This window comes from Astyanax mexicanus, chromosome 24, assembly GCF_023375975.1.
Source record: "Astyanax mexicanus isolate ESR-SI-001 chromosome 24, AstMex3_surface, whole genome shotgun sequence".
Taxonomy (NCBI): Eukaryota; Metazoa; Chordata; class Actinopteri; order Characiformes; family Acestrorhamphidae; genus Astyanax; species Astyanax mexicanus.
Window position 1 is genome coordinate 653,764 of NC_064431.1, and position 18,932 is coordinate 672,695.

At 35.9% G+C, this 18,932-nt stretch overlaps 3 protein-coding genes across 4 annotated transcripts; 2 read left to right on the forward strand and 1 right to left on the reverse strand.

The window, feature by feature from the left end:
• Positions 1–1,189: 1,189 nt before the first annotated feature.
• LOC103029902 (deoxyribonuclease gamma) lies at positions 1,190–9,696 on the forward strand. The gene is made up of 10 exons (XM_022682184.2): positions 1,190–1,295; positions 4,576–4,661; positions 4,773–4,861; positions 5,937–6,023; positions 6,120–6,232; positions 7,086–7,198; positions 7,294–7,451; positions 8,479–8,575; positions 8,979–9,045; positions 9,174–9,696. Exons 2-10 carry the CDS (start codon positions 4,581–4,583, stop codon positions 9,194–9,196), a joined length of 828 nt encoding a protein of 275 aa, XP_022537905.2. The 5' UTR covers positions 1,190–1,295; positions 4,576–4,580; the 3' UTR covers positions 9,197–9,696.
• On the reverse strand, positions 9,041–13,519 carry tma7 (translation machinery associated 7 homolog). The gene is made up of 4 exons (XM_015606386.3): positions 13,377–13,519; positions 11,804–11,859; positions 10,885–10,972; positions 9,041–9,609 (listed from the first exon to the last, which is right to left on the reverse strand). The coding sequence occupies exons 1-4, from the start codon at positions 13,390–13,392 to the stop codon at positions 9,575–9,577; spliced, it is 195 nt and encodes a 64-aa protein (XP_015461872.2). The 5' UTR covers positions 13,393–13,519; the 3' UTR covers positions 9,041–9,574.
• A 1,241-nt stretch (positions 13,520–14,760) lies between these two features.
• ccdc51 (coiled-coil domain containing 51) lies at positions 14,761–17,770 on the forward strand. Of its 2 annotated transcripts, none has more exons than XM_007251500.4 (4): positions 14,761–14,911; positions 15,881–16,249; positions 16,536–16,700; positions 16,825–17,770. In XM_007251500.4, exons 2-4 carry the CDS (start codon positions 15,926–15,928, stop codon positions 17,611–17,613), a joined length of 1,278 nt encoding a protein of 425 aa, XP_007251562.3. In that variant the 5' UTR covers positions 14,761–14,911; positions 15,881–15,925; the 3' UTR covers positions 17,614–17,770. The 2 variants fall into 2 exon arrangements, with proteins under 2 accessions (XP_007251562.3, XP_007251561.3); XM_007251499.4 differs by having other exon boundaries at positions 14,762–14,907.
• Positions 17,771–18,932: the final 1,162 nt, after the last annotated feature.

An 18,932-nucleotide genomic window follows, 5' to 3' on the forward strand; every position in this document is an offset into this window, starting at 1 on the left:
AAAAAAAGACAAATAATGCAAAAAGAACAAGTTCATATTCATAAAGTTTTAAGAGTTCAGAAATAATCAATACTTGGTGGAATAATCCTGGTTGGTTTTTAATCACAGTTTTTTTTTTATGCATCTTGGCATCATGTTCTCCTCCACCAGTCTTACACACTGCTTTTGGATAACTTTATGCTGCTTTACTCCTGGTGTAAAAATTCAAGCAGTTCAGTTTGGTGGTTTGATGGTTTGTGATCATCCATCTTCCTCTTGATTATATTCCAGAGGTTTTTAATTTGGTAAAATCGAAGAAACTCAGCATTTTTAAGTGCTCTCTTACTTTTTATTTTATTTCCAGAGCTGTATCTGAGTATCTGAAGAGGCTTCTTCTGCGCTGAAGCTCTTTCTCAGCATTCACACCAGAGTGTGACTCATTATTTTGAAATACGGAGTTTAAAATAGGAGTATTATGAGGATCAGTGAAGTAATAATGGCTCAGGTATAAAAACAAATGGTGACTAATACACTCCCAAACACACAGGTCTCCAGCTGATCAAAACCGTCCAGTCTCTGGGGTGGAACGTCTTAATGTTTTATAAATAGCAAAATCAAGGATTTAAGGATTCAAGGAGATTTTATTGTCATTCGCATCACATGTGGTACATGAGCTGGAACGAAATTGTGATTTCACGATCCGGTTTACACCTAAGAGCTGTTATTAAATAGATAAATATAGATAAAATAAGATATCAAAATAAAAACACAATAAAAAGGGAATAGAACAAAATAAAAAAGATAAATAAACACAAAAAATATAAGATAAAGTGAAATCAGAGAAACTGATTCATAGTTTATCTGTTTATCTCAGGATCTCAGTGTGGATTAGATGACTCTGCTGGGTTTAACTGTGTGTAACTGTGTGTAATGTTTTTAATTACTGCATATTTTGGCTCCGTCCCTCGAGCTTCAGGCTTCCGGTATCCTTCCTCAGATCTGAAACACTAATTTAAAGGATTTTAAAGCGGAGAGGGGGGTGTGCTGGGAGGCCGGTTACAGGCGTGGCCTTGGTCTACATTCCTCTGGCCCCTAAAACGTGGTGGTGGGAGGGCCGGGGCTGTTTGTTGTGGCTGGTCGGCCTGTGTGTTTGGTGCTCAGGCTTGGGGCTGGGCCAAGTTGAGGCTGGGTATGATTGACATTTGTGAATCAGCCAATCAGGAGACAGACTGCCTCTATAAGTGTTGTTGAGCTACTCTGTGTCACAACAGTCCCGTCCCCGTCTCTGGAGTGCTTCCTGTTGTTTGTCTGCAGAAGTAAGTGATGCTTGTTTTTTTACAGCTATATTCTTGTTTATTGATGGAGTATTTATTTTTTTTATTGTGTTAGTTTAAATCGATCAATGTATTTACTGTATGTGTGTTTGTAGATATATACATATTTATATTTATATTTAAAGCACACTTTTAGTCTGGATTTATTTTTTTTGGACAGTAAGGATTAAGGATTACATATCATTACAGCCAGGGATGGCACAGTTACTTTAAAAAGTAATCTAATTACTAATTACCCCTTTAATAAGTAACTTATTTGCTTTATGGATTACTTGATTTTAAAAGTATCTAAGTTACTTTACATTTCTTTACTTTTACTAAGTAACTCATTACTGACATCACTGATTGCAGCTCCCATTTAAAACAGACTAGTTATTTCTCTTTCTGATTGTTGATGATCAGCTGTGGCAATAAAAGCTACCTGTTGATTCTAGACCTAAAATTACAGTCTATTCTTTTTCCCCAAATCTATATATATATATATATATAGGTCTGGACAAAATATAAGAGAGATCACTTCAGTTTCTGAATCAGTTTATCTGATTTTGCTATTTATAGGTTTATGTTTGAGTAAAATGAACATTGTTGTTTTATTCTATAAACTACAGACAACATTTCTCCCAAATTCCAAATAAAAATATTCTCATTTAGAGCATTTATTTACAGAAAATGAGAAATGACTGAAATAACAAAAAAGATGCAGAGCTTTCAGACCTCAAATAATGCAAAGAAAACACATATTATAATTTATATCTTATATTATAATGATCTATTTTTTTGGTGGGCGTCCCTTATTTTCATTTCTGAAAGGTGGCAGCCCTATATGTGATTTTGCTGTGGTTTAAAATATTCTACATTCTTTAGGGGCTTAAAGACAGTAGTTTTAGATTTGATGCCTCGGGCTCTGCAGCTCGTTTTCCTGCCCTGTGGAGTCTCTCCTCACGGGCCTGTCCCGACACATCCCCCCTCAGACTGACCCTGTTACACTCACACCATCCTCTACACAGTAGAGTAATTAGTGAAGAGGGTTGTGGGTAATGTACACCATTAATCACAACCTGCTTTTTAACACCTGGATTAAATCACAATACTGTGTGTGTGTGTGTGTGTGTGTGTATGAAGGTGAGAAGTGTTCTCTTTAAGCTGAATTACTCTGAGTACTCATTTAATCAAAGTAGACTTTAATGCTTTTAACTATGTTTAAAGGCATGTTGATTACTCTAGGAACATTCCCAGACTAATTTCATGCTAAAGCTAACTAAAAACCATTAAACTAAAGCATTAAATTAGCATGGAAGTAGGGGAATAATAAACGAATAAAGCTCTTCCTGTTGTTACCGGAAGGAAACTACATTTCCCTTCCTGACCAATAAAAACACTTTATGATCTACTTCAGCTCCAGGCTTTTTACTTCAGTTAGTAATCTTACTATTAGAGTACTTATAGTTGCTGTCCAATGAAAAACATATATCTCCAAATTGGCAACTTTACAGAAGAATAAAAAACCCTTCAATAGCTTTCAGTAGAAATAAGTGTAAAAATATTTTATCTAAAGTAATTTTGGAACATTTTTATTGGTTCATTCACCATGACAATTTTACACAATTTAAGGTAACCTACTCAAATTTTGTAAACTACAAATCAGTGAAAATTAAATTGTTTTTTTGACAGCCACATTGTTTTACTGTCCTGTTACTGCTACACTGTTAAACTATACCTTTGTTATTTGTATTAAAGTTGTGTTATGATGACAAAACTAGTGAGAACTTTAGTTTAATCATTCAAACGGATTAACAAATAATTTGGAACCATTTTTAAAATAAGACTACCTTTATAAAGGGTTTATAAATGGTTAATTACAATTAGTTTATTAATTGTTACTAATTAGGTTGTAAATACCTTAAAAATCATTAATAATCAGTTATAACACATACGTAGAAAGGGAAACAGTATAGATGGCTGTGGGTTCACTATTTGGCAAACAACAGGTCACTGTTGCCCTTTCTATGTATGTTATAACTGATTATTAATGTTTGTAAGGCATTTACAACCTAATTAGTAACCATTTATAAACCAACTGTAAACCATTTATAAACCCTTTATAAAGGTAGTCTTATTTTAAAGTGGTACCAAGAATTTATGCTACACCAAGAAGTTATTATACAACGTATCTAAAGGAATACTGTAAAAAGATAAGCAAGACAGTACATGTTTATAAATGCTAAAATACTTAAAAGAATAGACTTTTTAGAAGAAATAAAAAATGCTCGTATTTACTGATTTCATATCTGTAATACATTTTAAAATATTGGTATAGAAAAATAACAACTTAACAAATGTGCATTTCAACAATCTGCTCAACACTATCATAAATCCAGCAGAGATATAGAAAATAGAAAATATACAAACAAATGTTCATAATTGTACAAATACGAGGAACCACTTTATTGTGTTTCTATCTGTATCACATTTAATCACATCATGTTCTCCTGACGAAACCCGAGCCCTGCGGAGGATCAGTTTACACAGGTATAAAAACACTCTCAGTGCCAGAGGGTTGGTCAGTAAACAGGTTCAGTTCTTTTAAAACAGCTTTTAGAAAGAAGTGAGACACACAAAGGAGAACCTTTTATTTTGGAAACTTGCAGACAGGTCTCTGTTATCTCAGTCAGAGCGATCTTCACGCTTGAGCTCTTAATAGACCTGTTTTTCTGCCTCCAGGCCCGACATGTTTCAGCCGTTAGGAGAATTTACCTGCAGCTGAAAACACTACTCCGATTAGCGCTGATTAACATCTAACATTTCAAACAAAACATAAACCTCTGGAATATAATCAAGAGGAAGATGGATGATCACAAACCATCAAACCACTAAACTGAACTGCTTGAATTTTTACACCAGGAGTAAAGCAGCATAAAGTTATCCAAAAGCAGTGTGTAAGACTGGTGGAGGAGAACATGATGCCAAGATGCATGAAATTAAAACTGTGATTAAAAACCAACCAGGGTTATTCCACCAAATATTGATTATTTCTGAACTCTAAAAACTTTATGAATATGAACTTATCTAATTTATAAACCATTCATAAACCTTTTATAAGGGTAGTCTTATTTAAACATTTTTTACCTAAAATCTATAGTGAAACATAATTCAAATTGGTATTATAATATTATATTATACTCATCTATCTTTAGGTTATGAAGCAGTTGCAGTTTTATAGTGTTACAGTTTTTATATAGATTTTTTTTGTTTTGTCTTTCAGTCATCATGAAGATCGCCTCTTTTAACATTCAGAAATTCGGAAAGAAGAAATTTCAAGACCCAAAAGTTCAGTCAATCGTTTTTAAGGTAAAGTTATTCACACAGATTATTCATATTTAATCTCTGAGTTTCTAAAACACTTTTAAAAACACTTTTTAAAAAACTGTTAACTGGAGTTATCCTCTCTTCTTTTCTCAGATAGTCTCACGCTATGATATCGTTCTCATTCTGGAGGTGGTGGATGAAAGCGGGAAAACGCCTGAGGCGTTTCTGAAGGATCTGAATGAGTAGGTGAAGCCGGTGGAACGGAGATGCTTTTTTAAAAAAGATAAGCATATTCATATGGCTTCATTATCAGAAAAACACATAAGATTTTAAATTATTTCGTATATTCATATTTATGAAACTTGGTTCGTCATTCCTGCAGCAAAACATGATCCTTCAGCGGTCATGAAGCAAGGGAGTTATCAATCAGAAAGACAGAAGAGAGAGAAAGAGAAAGAAAAGTATAACAAGACAGTGGTTAGTGATGATTTACACTGAATAAACTAGATCTAGTTGTACAAATGGTGTAATTTAGCAGCAGGAAGGCTAGCAGCAAATCATATGGGTAATGTTTTTATGTTAGCTAGTTAGGCTACATGTCTGGCGATCAATGCTAGTAACGATCTAGTACAGAATTATTTTTAACAGGCTTATAATTTGCTTACACCCTGTAATTTGTTATATTAACAAGGAAAACGCACATCTGCTCCAGATTTACGGTTTATCGCATTTCATGACATGACATTGCAACAGCCCTAATGTTCTTAACTTACATACCAGAGTGCACAGGCAAAAGGGCAGTAGTGAAAAAATACAAAAAGTAGCCAGTAACACAGAAAAAACAATAAACTGAAATGCTTAGTAGAAGAGCTAGAAATGCTAAATTCAATACCCGGCAAGATAACAATGGAAACAGGGGGGTATATACACAAGGTAGTACAGGTGTGAGCAATTAGAAGCTCGGCGAGCATGAACAGCATAGTGTCACGTGATTAGGAGAGTCAGGGAACTCTGGTGAGTCAGCATGCTGGGAAATGGAGTCTTTGTTTGAATTGAATTTTACTAGTGGCCCTGATAAAACTGCAGAATAAACAAAAATCATATGTTTCTTTTTTTTATATACTTTTTATTTCCTGTCATTCATGCCTTGATCCACCCTGTTATGACGAGCTGCACAGGATGGACAATTTCATTTTAGTGAATCCCAAGTTATCCCAAGATGACAGAGTGTACATAGAATTACTGGACATGTTTAAATGGGTTGATATTTTTATAAAAGTAACTCAACGAATAATGGATTTGCTTAATTTTTGACAGGTTCAGCTCAGAGCGACCCTTCAGCATGAAGATCAGTAAACGTCTGGGAAGAACCGTCTATAAGGAGCAGTTTCTCTTCCTTTATAGGTAAACGATTTAAGAACTTTAGCATTTACAAAGCACTCATCTTTTGTTTGTAGTTAGTTTAATAAAGCTCCTGTACGCTTGTGTTGTTATCGGTAGGGAAGACGTGGTGAATGTCACAGCAATGTACCAGTATGAAGACAACCAGGCTGGAGATGTGGACGCTTTTGAAAGAGAACCCTACATCATGCGATTTGCCTCTACTAACACAGGTGAGCTAACTTTCAGCATTTCAATGTCATTTATTGATTGACCATAAAAGTCTCCAGACTAATCACTCCAAACACTTGAAGAATATGTCTCTATGAGGCGCTGAGTGGTCCAGCAGTCTAAAGCGCTGCAACTATGAGCGGGAGGTCGCAGGTTTGAGCGCGCCGCGCTACTTCACCTTCGCTAAAGTAGTAGTGATTGGATCTCTTCCTAACTGGTCCCTACCTTTTACAGAACTAAATCAGTTCTGATTGGATTTCGTCCCTGCCAAACATTTTCGTGTCGTTTTTATTCGTTGACAAACATGTCAGTTAATTTCGTCTCGTTTTTATTTTTTAATACTGTTTTCATTTAGTTATCGTCTCGTTTTCGTCTTGAAAAAAAGCTTTGTTAACGAAAACTATGACAAAAATTATTCGTCAACAAAATTAACACTGCAGTGTACAGGAACATTCTGTGAGTTCCTGGAGAAGTGGGACGTCTGTTATAAAACCACAGCCTATAAAACATCTCCAAGGCCTGAACTCACTGTTTGCTAAGTGTGGACATCGCCTGATTAAAGTAGAGAAAGGAGGAAGAAAAGGGGAGGGAACTCGGGGAGTTTTGGGCTGGAGTTCTGAACTGCGTGCTGAAGAAGCGTGCAGTTATATCCCCCCTTTTTAAAAGGAAGTGATAGAGTAGAAGAAGGGGGTTGTTGGGGTGGAGGTGGGTTGCGAACTTTCGTCACAAGAGGTAGTTAGTCAGGGCAGGTATTTATAGGGCGGTTGATTGATACGGGGTGCAGTAGAGTTCGGGCGTGGTCCTTCTCCCAAACTTTTGTTAATTTATATCATTTATGTTGCTTTGTATTCACAGTGGTAAAAGATTGGGTAATGATCCCAGTCCACACCAAGCCTGAAGACTCAGAGAAGGAGCTGGATGAGCTGTATGACGTGGTCAAAGCTGTGAGGAAGAAATGGACGACTGATGTAAGTCAAAAGAGTTCATTATTAAGGATTAATTCCTAGTAAAGCTGACATTATACTTCATGTTCTTTAAGATAAAATGTCATTGATCCTCACAGAACATTATGATCTTGGGAGACTTCAACGCAGACAGAAGTTACATGTCCAAAAAGAAAATGAAGAGCCTTCGCATCTTCTCTGATAAAAACTACCACTGGCTGATTGATGAAGACGAGGACACCACAACACGCCTGAAGAACGACAACACCTACGACAGGTCTGTCAATCATAAACTTATAGTAAACATTGTGCCACTCAAAATGAAGAGAGCACTTCAGTTTCTGAATCAGTTTCTCTGATTTTGCTATTTATAGGTTTATGTTTGAGTAAAATGAACATTGTTGTTTTATTCTATAAACTACAGACAACATTTCTCCCAAATTCCAAATAAAAATATTCTCATTTAGAGCATTTATTTACAGAAAATGAGAAAAGACTGAAATAACAAAACAAAAGATGCAGAGCTTTCAGACCTCAAATAATGCAAAGAAAACAAGTTCATATTCATAAAGATTTCAGAGTTTAGAAATAATCAGTATTTGGTGGAATAACCCTGATGGTTTTTAATCAATTTTTTTTATGCATCTTGGCATCATGTTCTCCTCCACCAGTCTTACACACTGCTTTTGGATAACTTTATGCTGCTTTACTCCTGGTGCAAAAAATAAAGCAGTTCCGTTTGGTGGTTTGATGGTTTGTGATCATCCATCTTCCTCTTGATTATATTCCAGAGGTTTTCAAATTTTTAATTTGAAAAAATCAAAGAAACTCATGATTTTTATAAGCTCTCATTTTTTCCCCAGAGTAACATATATCTCATTACTAAGCAACAGTCTGTGGAACGAACTGAAGCAAACAGTGTTTCCTCATATATCTTCAGTATCAGCATCGGCATCACTAAAGAAAGTACTGGATCCCCAGCTTTGATACATCAGCCAACAGAAGCCTGTGCCATCCAGAATCACACTAGGCACCATGTACAGTACCCACCCAGAGAGAACATTGCCAATTGTGCTCTCTCTGACTCCGGCTGCTGATGTCAAGCAGCATGACCCCTTTAAATACCATAAATAGTGTTTTACATTGTTCCAAAATTGATGATGAACTGACTGAATGCATTAGATTCCATCGCTACGTAATAAACAAACTAAAAAGGTCTTTAGCCCAAGATTAGTAGTAACCTGTGGAGTATAGAGTATTTAAAAAAGCTATACTGACATCTGTGTATCTTTTATTACATGCAGGATTGTAGTTTATGGAAAGAATATGCTGGACGGAGTCGTGCCGAACACTGCCAAAGCATTCAACTTCCAGAAGGAGTACAGCCTGACTGAGGAGGAGGTGAATATGATTTTAATGATATAATAATATTCATAAACCTAATGTATTGTAATGTGGACTGGCAGACTCAAGGGGGGGCAGAGGGGGCAACCGACCCTGCTCTAGTTTCTTCAAGCCCTTAAGTGCCCTCTATAGTGGCAAAAATAATGATTCTGGTGCACTGTAATTAATCAGAAAATGAATTTTTAAATTTTTTTTATTTGGACCAGGATCTGAGCTTTCTCTATTTTTACTTCATTTCCACCTAGCAACACCTTAGGAACCACCTAGCAACTGCTTAGCAACACCTTAGCAACCACCACAGATGCCATAGCAAGTGCCTAGCAACCACTTAACACCATATCGAGCCATTTTAGCTGCACAACCATCCTGTTTTCTTCATGCTGTGAATTTTTCTGTACAGGCACTTAAAGTGAGCGATCACTACCCCGTGGAGGTGGAACTGAAAGAACGCAAGAGCTCGGGTCAAAGTAAGCAGCGTAATTCTTTATTTTATACATCCTCTCTGTTACAAACAACAACACACGACTCCAAATTTACACTTCAGAGTCGCTTAAACTACAAAATAAAGAAAAATAACCCCCCTTTTTTGTTTCAGGCTCAGGAAAACGTGGAAAATAAAGAGGAAAAGAAACACTGGGAGTGGTGCTGGGACGACGTGAAAAATATATATATATAAATAAAAAGAGCCAGTTTGTAAAGACAGGAATAGCGTGGACGAAGTGATCTTTCAGTTTTTATCTTTTAGTTTTAAGTGTAATTGTATGTATTTTAACTGTACTGTAGTTTGTATCTGCGGTGAACTGTGGTTTACCATCTCGCACATTTTGTCTACAAAATGTAAACACAGTAGTTAAGCTACAAAAACTTTATTATTTCAGGCTATTTCAGTTTACAAAGGAAGGGTAAAGGAATTAAAAATGCTAGCTCATGTACACGTGTGTCTGTGGACCCAGATGAGGACAGAACGACGGTCTGGTCTGAAGATAATCCTCCAACTCACTTCTTCCCGGACTTTTTGATCCCACCACCAGCTGTGAACAGAACGAGGACGTGTTAAATAAAGAAATGAAGGTGCTATCACTTTTAAACTTGAATAAAACTCCATGTTTCCATCTAAATAGATGTAAAGACAGACATTTATCCCAAATTACTATATAAAACTACTCTGTAAGTAGTTTACTATGCCTATAGTCCTATCCAAACGGGATTAGTTTCTCAGGGGGGCATCTGTGTAAAATATTTCACTCTTCTACCCAGTGATAAAATTCCTGCATCTGGACTAATGGCAATTAAAAAACAGGAGGGCCAGTGAGTTTTTAGGCTTTTTTTTCAGTCACATGACATCGCGTTGTTCAGTAGCTCCTCCATTTCCACTCACTGTTGAGTTTTTAACGTGGATCTCCGTGGAATCCGTGGCGCGGCCAAAGTGTACAGTAATTACGGTGCTCGGCAGTGGACAAATATCTATTTTATTAAAGGCGAGGAGACGAAACTCAGAGATGTGCGTCCGGACGGGACTAAAATTACCGGAGGAGCACGGAGTTCAGAGAAAAACAGTAGATAATTCAGCCTGTAATTTTCTCAGAGGACGTCTGAGAAAAACACCTAGATGATCGTTATGGACGAGAATAAAATCACAGAGGATAAAAAAACCCACATAAAAGAGAAAATTACCCCAGAACCCCCTGAGAAACGTCAGGAAATTATAGATTTTAAATCTGAACAGAGCAGAATATATTTTTAATTGAACGAGAATCTAGTGCTGTCTGACAGAGTTTCATGATTCATGTGTAGTTTGCTATAAAAGAAATACGAAAGTATTTGAGATTGTACTCATAAAACTACACTGAATACAGAGATATAGTGCTAGATTTTAGATTTCCACGCACGAACCAATGTAATGTTTAAATGTGTTATATTACAAATCTACTCTGTAATACTGTAAATTCCACTGTGCACAGTTTAGAGAGTAGTGTGTAACTTGGAAGACCTCTATGTGTTGCTGACTCTTTTTATGAGATACTATCGCCCCCACAGGACTGGCATGCTCAAAAGAAATTAATTCACAATAATTTCTATCATTTTAACAAAACAATAAACAATATTTTGCATTAATAAAATAAGTCAAATAAATGATGCTACAAAATGTTCTGAGTTCTCTGAGTAATGCCAAATGACTCAACAAACAGCAGAGCTGTATCTACACCAGCTCAACACTGACACCTAGCGCACCACTTCTGTCTATACAGCACTATTATTATAAAGAAAAAAAATATATATACAATAAAAATACATCAAATACATACTTAAAGGTCCTTTTCCTGCTGCTTTGGCCTTCATCGCATCCATCGCTTTCTGCTCTTCCTTCTGCTTCTGTTTGAAGGCCATATCGTCCTGCAGAGCGAGAGATTGAGGGAGGGCGGGGGGAGGGAGGAGGAGAGAGAGAGAGAGAACATAAGTAAGTGAATTTCATCGCTGTCCAATGAAAAACAGCAACTTTACAGGAGAGAGAAAAAAACTTCTAAAATTGAGTGATATAAGTGATATAACTGAGCCAATACTTTTTGATTTTAATTACCGGTATTTGGTTTCATTTGTGTTTATTTTATTTAGGATATTAAAAGTAGTACATTCATTCCTGTTTAAAAGCACATCATTAGCATTATTATGTTAATATATTCTCATTACATCAATGGCATAAATAAAACATCTTAAAAATTGTTTTACACATCGTTTTAAATACATTAATTTAAATTGGAGACAATATACCATTCAAATTAAAATAGTAATCATGACTAAAGCTGGATAACATTAAAATTTTCATTACAGATACGATACTGATACTCAAATGATACAACAGGCAATAGTTATTCTCATACAACATATTTATTTAAAATCCAACATGAGTATATATTTACTGTCATTTAATTACTGTCACCAAGAGAGATATCATCTTATCAATCTCTTAAAAATGAATTAAAATCATTTCAGTTGGAGCACTCATCATTACAGGACAATTAGAATCTAAATCTATATAAATATAAATATATATATTTTTAAATACTGCATAGAATATTGCAGAAAAAATCTTTTGTTTTAATAATTAATATCCTGCAGCCCTAATTCTAACCTGATTTGTTTTCCTGCTACAACACTGGAAACACTGAACAGAAGTGAAACTAGAAAACTTTTCTCTGGATCTTCTGAAGCTCATATTTAACTCACATCATCTACGTCCTTCGACTGCTTCTTAGCCGCCTTCAGGGGCTTCTTCTTCCCGCCTGCAGGTAAAGATACACAAATCAGATCAGCATCACACTGAAAGAGCAACTGAATCTCTGAACTGCACCAAATAACTTCAGTCTAAACCATTTAGAAAAGTGAATAATATTAAAATTTGATGGTATAACATTAGGGAGTCATTATTGCCAATAGCAGGACACGGCAATAGACTATAAAATGCCACTGACATTATGATAACAGAATAGCATGAAAAAGTTATCATACCATTTTGAAGACCCTAAAATTTAAATTAAGCAGTTTAGGAATGATATAACTATTTCTTAGCCTACTGCAGTGTGTATGGAATCACAGTTATTGAAGCATTGGTCAGTTTTTGAAGTAGGACTGGCTAAAATACTGTTTACTGTTAAAAAATAGACGTTAAAACTAGACAAATATAACAAAAAATAAGGTTTGGAGGACATGAACTGTTTGATTTGTATTCAGGAAAATACTGATTTTAAAATGAAGTTAGGGAAATTGCCAATTTTATGGTTGTTAATTATTATATTTTTAAAAGCTGCAGATTTACTTAGGATTTCTAAAAAGAAATATTATTACAGTTACAATAATGTTTAGTATCAAACATGACATCTTCTTATGTAATGCTTGAAAATAAATCTTCAAGATTTAATGGTTTATTGTCAGGCAGACAATTGACATAAATTCTGTCCTGTTAAGAGGTTTTAATAGAAAGATGACACTATACCAGAACTACCCAATACCTTTTATTTTATTTATTTGTGCACAAATAACTTTATTAATATCGTTGACATCTTTGTGCCATGACTTACTTACTGCACAGCATAACAGATTTTTTTTCCAATATCCTGCAGCCCTAATTCACACTTTTTTTTTTTGCAGCACCATTTCACCATTTATTTTTCTAATGTTACCTTAGATATCCAATGCAATACATAGGTTACACTGTGACATAACTACAATACTACCACAGAACAAAATTACATAAAATATATAAATCAATATTATTACTCAGCATTACTGCAGCATAAAACAGCAGCTAAATAAGCTAGCTAAATATCCTTATCACAGTCCAAATTCAGACAGGGTTTATTACACTAAACGTAAATATTAAATAAACATTTAAAAAAACATTTTAAACCCATGTAAATGTCTGTAATTGTATTTAACGTTACTAGTTACTGTAGCTTAGCTAAAGTAAAATATCTGTTTTACAGTTACACTCAGGCACGCTAAGTTACTGTTAACTTCCCCTTTTTTTGCTTTTTAACTGATTTTATTCATTTCTAAGCTACAAAAACATTACATTTAAACAGTTATAATTATTATTAATCCTCTCTACGCTTCTGTAATACGGGTTTAATCTCCAGCCCGCCCAGATTAGCCTAGTTTAGCTTAGCCTGGCCTAATATCGCAGCTCCGCAGCGGCTTTTATAGACATTTAAACGATTAATATTAATAAAAATAATATAATTAACGATTTTTTCCTCTCTTTACCCCCAAATACAGCGTTTAAAACCCCTCAGTCTCTTACCTTCTCTTCCAGACATGCTGCTGTAGTTCTGTAGGTTTAGCGTTAGCTGCTTAGCGAAGTGTGCTAACGTGAGGAGCGAGGCTGCTTCTGTCAGGACCCCAGAGGCTTTCAGAAGCGGGTAGATGTGCCCGGATACGTGCCTGACGCAAATGTTAGCTTAGCGTAACTGTCATTGATTCGAATACAGCTGCAGAAAAATATTAATACCACCTTAAAATGATAATTCTTTCCGATTTTATTTTTTATAGGTTTATGTTTGAGTAAAATGAGCATTGTTGTTTTATACTAATAATAAAACAAACAAAAATATTTTCATTTAGAGCCATTATTTACAGAAAAATTAAAATAGTCAAAATAAGGTGAGGAAAAAGATGCAGAGCAACATTGAATATTCATTTAGAAACAACACTATAATAATACTAATGTTTTTAGATTAGAGATTACCGGTAGATATTAATATTTGTTGGAATAATCTTTTTTTAAATTTTTATTCACAGTTTTAATTTAAAACATCTGGAATGTAATCAAGAGAAAGGTGGATGGTCTCAAGCCATTTAACAAAGCTGAACTGCTTCGAACTGCTAGGATTTTTTCGCCAAAAGCAGCATAAGGTCACACAAAAGCAGTGTGAAAGACTGGTGGAGGAGAGCATGTCAAAACACACGAACTAGTGATGTCAAACCTAAAATTTGAAAAAAAAAAAAAAGCCATATTGTAATATAAAAAAGCCAACATTTTGTCCCCAAATATATAATATGGCGGACGAAAAATGACATATGTATAAATAAATAAATGCACATATAAATAAATATCCAAATAAAGAAACAAATACTGTATAGACATGCTGCAGAAACAGCCCCAAATAAAGGTTCATGCATGAAAATAAATTCCTGATATAATTTTAAGTGTGTACCTTTTCATTTTACAAAATGTATTTATTAATTTATTTCTATTTCTATACAATTATTCAGTATTTATATAGATACGTATTTATTCAATCATTTATATGTGCATTTATTTATTCATACTTTCATTTTTTGTCCTCCATACCCAAATGTTTCTAAATTAAAAATGTAGAAATTTAAAGTTACTGCAATTGTGTTTACTGCAGCTGCAGTTTAAAGGGCTTATATGTATAGTTTAAAATATTACAATTATTATTATTATTGTTCTGTGTTGAGGAAAATTTAACATTTTTTGAGTATAAAACATTTATAAACTCTATAAACTAATTTTGCTTAATTTCTCCATATGAACCCATTCATTTTGGTCTTCCTGTCGAGCGCCCTCTAGTGTCTGACAAACCACCTGAAGACTTTCTGGGGCTTTCTGAAGCGGGCCGGGGAGCCTGGAAATGTGCCTGAAGAAAATGTTAGCTTAGCATGACTTTCATACAGATAACTAACTAACTGCTCAAAGCTAACTCACCTCTGTCTGTCTGATATTAGTTCATAACAGGCTGGTTTTGTATTTAAAATGCTCAGGGTTTCGCTCGAAGGCAGACAGGACTAACTAACAGAGACGGTATCTGGTAGGTAGGTTTGGTAACTAGTGTGTTAGATAACTAGATAACTGTGTTTTAATATATATAAATGAATTTGAAGCTAGCTAGCTAACCTAGCTAACTAATTAGCTAGCTGGCTAATAGTGAGCTGCCGGGTGAATTATTGACATCTGATATATGGCAACTTCAGTGCTTAAGTGTTTAAACTCTTATAGCTTTAAAATGTCATGTTATATAGGCAGATATTTAATATTTTATTCTATTTTTGCTATATATTATATAGGATAGCTTGTGTAAAGTGAAAGTGAATGGTGTTGAATGGTTATGTATATTAAAGTAGATTATATTGCAATTATATTATCATTATTTTCATGTGTGTTTATTCTTGCTGCTGACTGATTTCATTAAAAAACACTGAGAAATGAGATCAATTTACTATCTTATTCTAATTTAATTAACCCTTTTAGAACCTTCATCTAGTATAATAGACATCATGTATTATATATTTTTATTTTTAAATGTTTTGTTGTATATAACACTATTTGAGAGCTGCTGTCTATCAGAATAGATCACGAACCAGCAAATGAACAAGTTTATGAACCAATGAAACGGTAACATTGCCCCATACACTAGACTGGAAAAACAGTAGAATAGTACCTAGATCCATTTATGCAAAGTAACAGCTATTTTATACTAATTTAATGTGATTCAGAATACTTTTTAATTATGTTTTTTTCCAGTTTATGGAAGGTTTAGAAAATAAAAGTGTGAACATCAAATGTAAAATATTACACACATGCTTCCAATACAATAGAATTTATAATAGATTATTAGAGCCTTCTTTTCTGTGCATTACAGACAGAAAACAGCATTTTTACATTTTTTCATCACTGAAGATGTTGAAGAAGTTAAAAATGGTCCAATTGCCTTTACCATACTCACGGTTCTCTCACCTTAGAACATTTTACACTGTTTACATTGTTTACATTGTTTCCCACAGGTTGCCAGATTAAGGTGTGTTTCCTGCCCAAATGAAAGCAAGTCAATGAGGTACAGAGCAAGCTGTGTCCTACCAAGGAGCTATGGAACTTGCTTCTACCTTCTCAAAGTCCCTGGCAGAGTCCAGTGGAACATCTCCATCAACAGAACCTACTGTTCCCCGAAGCAGAACCCAGAGGACAAGGCTGATAAGGCCGTGTCGTCTCAGGACCGTGCCTCGGCCGCCCTGAAGAATGTGGCAAAGCTTGGGAAACAGTGGGGACAGAATTCTGTGAGGACCATGAGCACTACCGTCAATTACTGGTGGGCGAAGTACGAGGAGTTTGTGGGTCTCAATGAAGTTCGAGATGCTCAGAGCAAAGTTACAGAGGTGAGCAGCACCAGTCTTACACACTGCTTTTGGATAACTTTATGCCACTCCTGGTGCAAAAAGCCATATTGGTGATGGCTTATGATCATCCATCTTCCTCTTGATTGTATTCCAGAGGTTTTTAATTTGGTAAAATCAAGAACCAAGAAACTCATAATTTTTAGTGGTCTCTTATTTTTTTCCCAGCGCTTTATATTATAGCTTTCTAAATGCTGAAGAGCACTTCTTTAGACTTAATCATCTTTTTATGTTTGTGTAATCCTTGTATCTTTCATCCTGTCTAAAGGCAGAGAAGGCGTTCATGGTAGCCAGAGGAATGGTCCGTGAGGCTCACGTCAGTTTGGAGGCTCTTCAAGTTAGATTGAAGGAAGTCAGAGATCGCCTGGACCGTGTATCACGAGAGGAGGCACATTATCTAGAACTGGCAACACTGGAACACAAGCTACTGCAGGTTTGTTGTAATTTCCAGAAAATGTATTTTAGTTGCCAAATATTCTGTGCATCCTTACTAATAACATGATAAGAGGTTCTAATTTACTTAAACCATCCACTCACTAACTTCTTTGTCTCTGCAGGAAGAGCGTCGTCTGAAAACAACCTACGAGAATGCGGAGGAGTGCGAACGAGAGAAATTTGCGCTCTTCTCGGCTGGTGTGCGAGAGAGCCACGAGAAGGAGCGATCTCGGGCCGAGCGAACCAAGAACTGGTCCGTAATTGGTTCGGTGCTGGGTGCCATCATTGGGGTAATGGGGTCCACTTACGTAAACCGGGTACGCCTTCAAGAACTGAAAGGCCTGCTGCTAGAAGCTCAGAAGGGACCGGCGAGTCTACAGGAAGCTATCAAGATCCAAGCCAGTTTACACAAGAACCAGCAGGAGGAACTCCGTGGCCTCATAGATACGTTTAGGGCAGCTGTGAAAGGTGGAGGAGTCGAGGCACAAAAAGTCAAGCCAAGGTCCGTCTTAGTGCCAGCAGCAGTGCCCGTTTCAACCCCTCCGTCTACACACGGTGCCTCAGAAGAAGCCGTGAAGGAGATCCTCCTCCACAGCCAGAAAGCTCAGGCTCTCATGGAAGATCTCAAGCCCCAGCTGCATCAGCTGGAGCAGAGCGTGGGGAAGGTGGCGACAGAGCTTCACGCCGTGAGGAAATCTGTGTTGAATCGTCCTGTTGAGAAGCCAGTCATTCAGACTAAAGATACGCAGCTGCTGGTGTGTGATACAGAGAGCATCATCCAGGGACTGGACCAGACGGAGAAGAGACTGGAGGCTCAGATCAATAAGACTACTCTGTACACCACAGTTCTGACCTACACTGCTTTTGCTTTAACTATGCCAGTGCTGTACGTCATCTTTAAAGCTTCATAATAGGGTACAGGGTACTGGATACTAGTGTAGGTAGATCGTGTGCAGTTAAGGGGCCAATGACCGACAAGAATAACCTCAGATTTTATAGGAGACCATTGGAATTATATCATGGCTTAATGCACTGATGGATAAACACTGATTAAAATGTTCTAAATGATCTGCTGCTTGTTTAATAATATTGTTTAAATATGTTCTTAAGAAACACTTACCTGCTCTTTTAGTGCATCTTATGAAAGCAAGGGTATTATCCTCATTCTGTTAACCTCAGAAGTCAGATTTAGTTTGCTACCATTGATACCTATTGATTAAAAAAAGCATTATACACTATTTTGCATATCCAAACAGCATGGAAACACCATTACCACAGGTAGAAGTTGGTGCTGTACACAGTACTGTGTGTATGACTAATTTAACAAAACACTAAGGGATAGACATGATAATAAACTATATCATACTGCTGCTTCTACTACTACTGTTTATGTGGGGGCAGCCATATTGGAATTTAAAGTTGGCGATCTCAACTTTCTGAATAAGAAATACGACCTATATGAGCATTCCTGTTAGCTAAAAGCAGATTCTACTCTAATAAGAAGGTTGTATGATGAATATTGAATATTTCAGTGAGGATTTTATTGTATTTGCCTAAAAAAAACGTAAATAAAGATAGAAACTCACACTACAACTCATTCCAAATATATATTTGATGGAGTTTCATCACTCCAGAGCAGGGTTCTTTAATTCTGTTTCCCCTGCCTTGCAAATATATGGCTTTCCTTATCTGCAACACTCATTTTATTTGTAAGGCCCTCGAAATTCTACCAATGAAGTGTGGTGCTACTTTGATGGGTAACTGTATACCCCCATCGCTAGCATTGTAAGCTTGTTGGGAACATCAGCTAAAAGTACTTTATTTTTTTTTAATGCTGGGGGAGAATGGAGGAGGACTATTGGACAAAAGGGTGTACTGGTTATCATGTTTTACTGCAACACAAGTCCGTTTCACATTGGATTTCTCCTTTACGAGCGCGTGGGAAAAGGGAAAAGTTTATTTAAATCATTTTAAGATAAATGTTATAAAAATATTACCGAGCTATAAGGCCAGACTATGACCTAAAAATAAACACTTTAATTGTGTGTTTTATTTTATTAATTTATTTATTCCTCTGTACTGTCAGTACAAAACGACAATGTGCTTTTATTCTATAAAATATCCTACAGTGACCCCCAGCGGAATTACAGATCCGGGGGCGTGGACTTACATCTCCAACCAACGGCAAATTAGAGCAGCGGAAACTCGTCATGTGATCATATTCATGAGC

What these genes read in the sequence shown, in the direction of transcription:
- LOC103029902 (XM_022682184.2), top strand. Translation starts at nt 4,581, where the DNA reads ATGAAGATCGCCTCTTTTAACATTCAGAAATTCGGAAAGAAGAAATTT. An exon ending in AACGACAACACCTACGACAG is followed by an intron (nt 7,452 to 8,478) that starts GTCTGTCAATCA and finishes TATTACATGCAG; the next exon opens with GATTGTAGTTTATGGAAAGA. An exon ending in ACAGCCTGACTGAGGAGGAG is followed by an intron (nt 8,576 to 8,978) that starts GTGAATATGATT and finishes TTTTCTGTACAG; the next exon opens with GCACTTAAAGTGAGCGATCA.
- tma7 (XM_015606386.3), bottom strand. An exon ending in AGTCGAAGGACGTAGATGAT is followed by an intron (nt 10,973 to 11,803) that starts GTGAGTTAAATA and finishes CTCGCTCTGCAG; the next exon opens with GACGATATGGCCTTCAAACA. An exon ending in AGCAGGAAAAGGACCTTTAA is followed by an intron (nt 9,610 to 10,884) that starts GTATGTATTTGA and finishes TTCTGTTCACAG; the next exon opens with CTGGTGGTGGGATCAAAAAG.
- ccdc51 (XM_007251500.4), top strand. Translation starts at nt 15,926, where the DNA reads ATGAGGTACAGAGCAAGCTGTGTCCTACCAAGGAGCTATGGAACTTGC. An exon ending in CTCAGAGCAAAGTTACAGAG is followed by an intron (nt 16,250 to 16,535) that starts GTGAGCAGCACC and finishes TCCTGTCTAAAG; the next exon opens with GCAGAGAAGGCGTTCATGGT. An exon ending in TGGAACACAAGCTACTGCAG is followed by an intron (nt 16,701 to 16,824) that starts GTTTGTTGTAAT and finishes TTGTCTCTGCAG; the next exon opens with GAAGAGCGTCGTCTGAAAAC.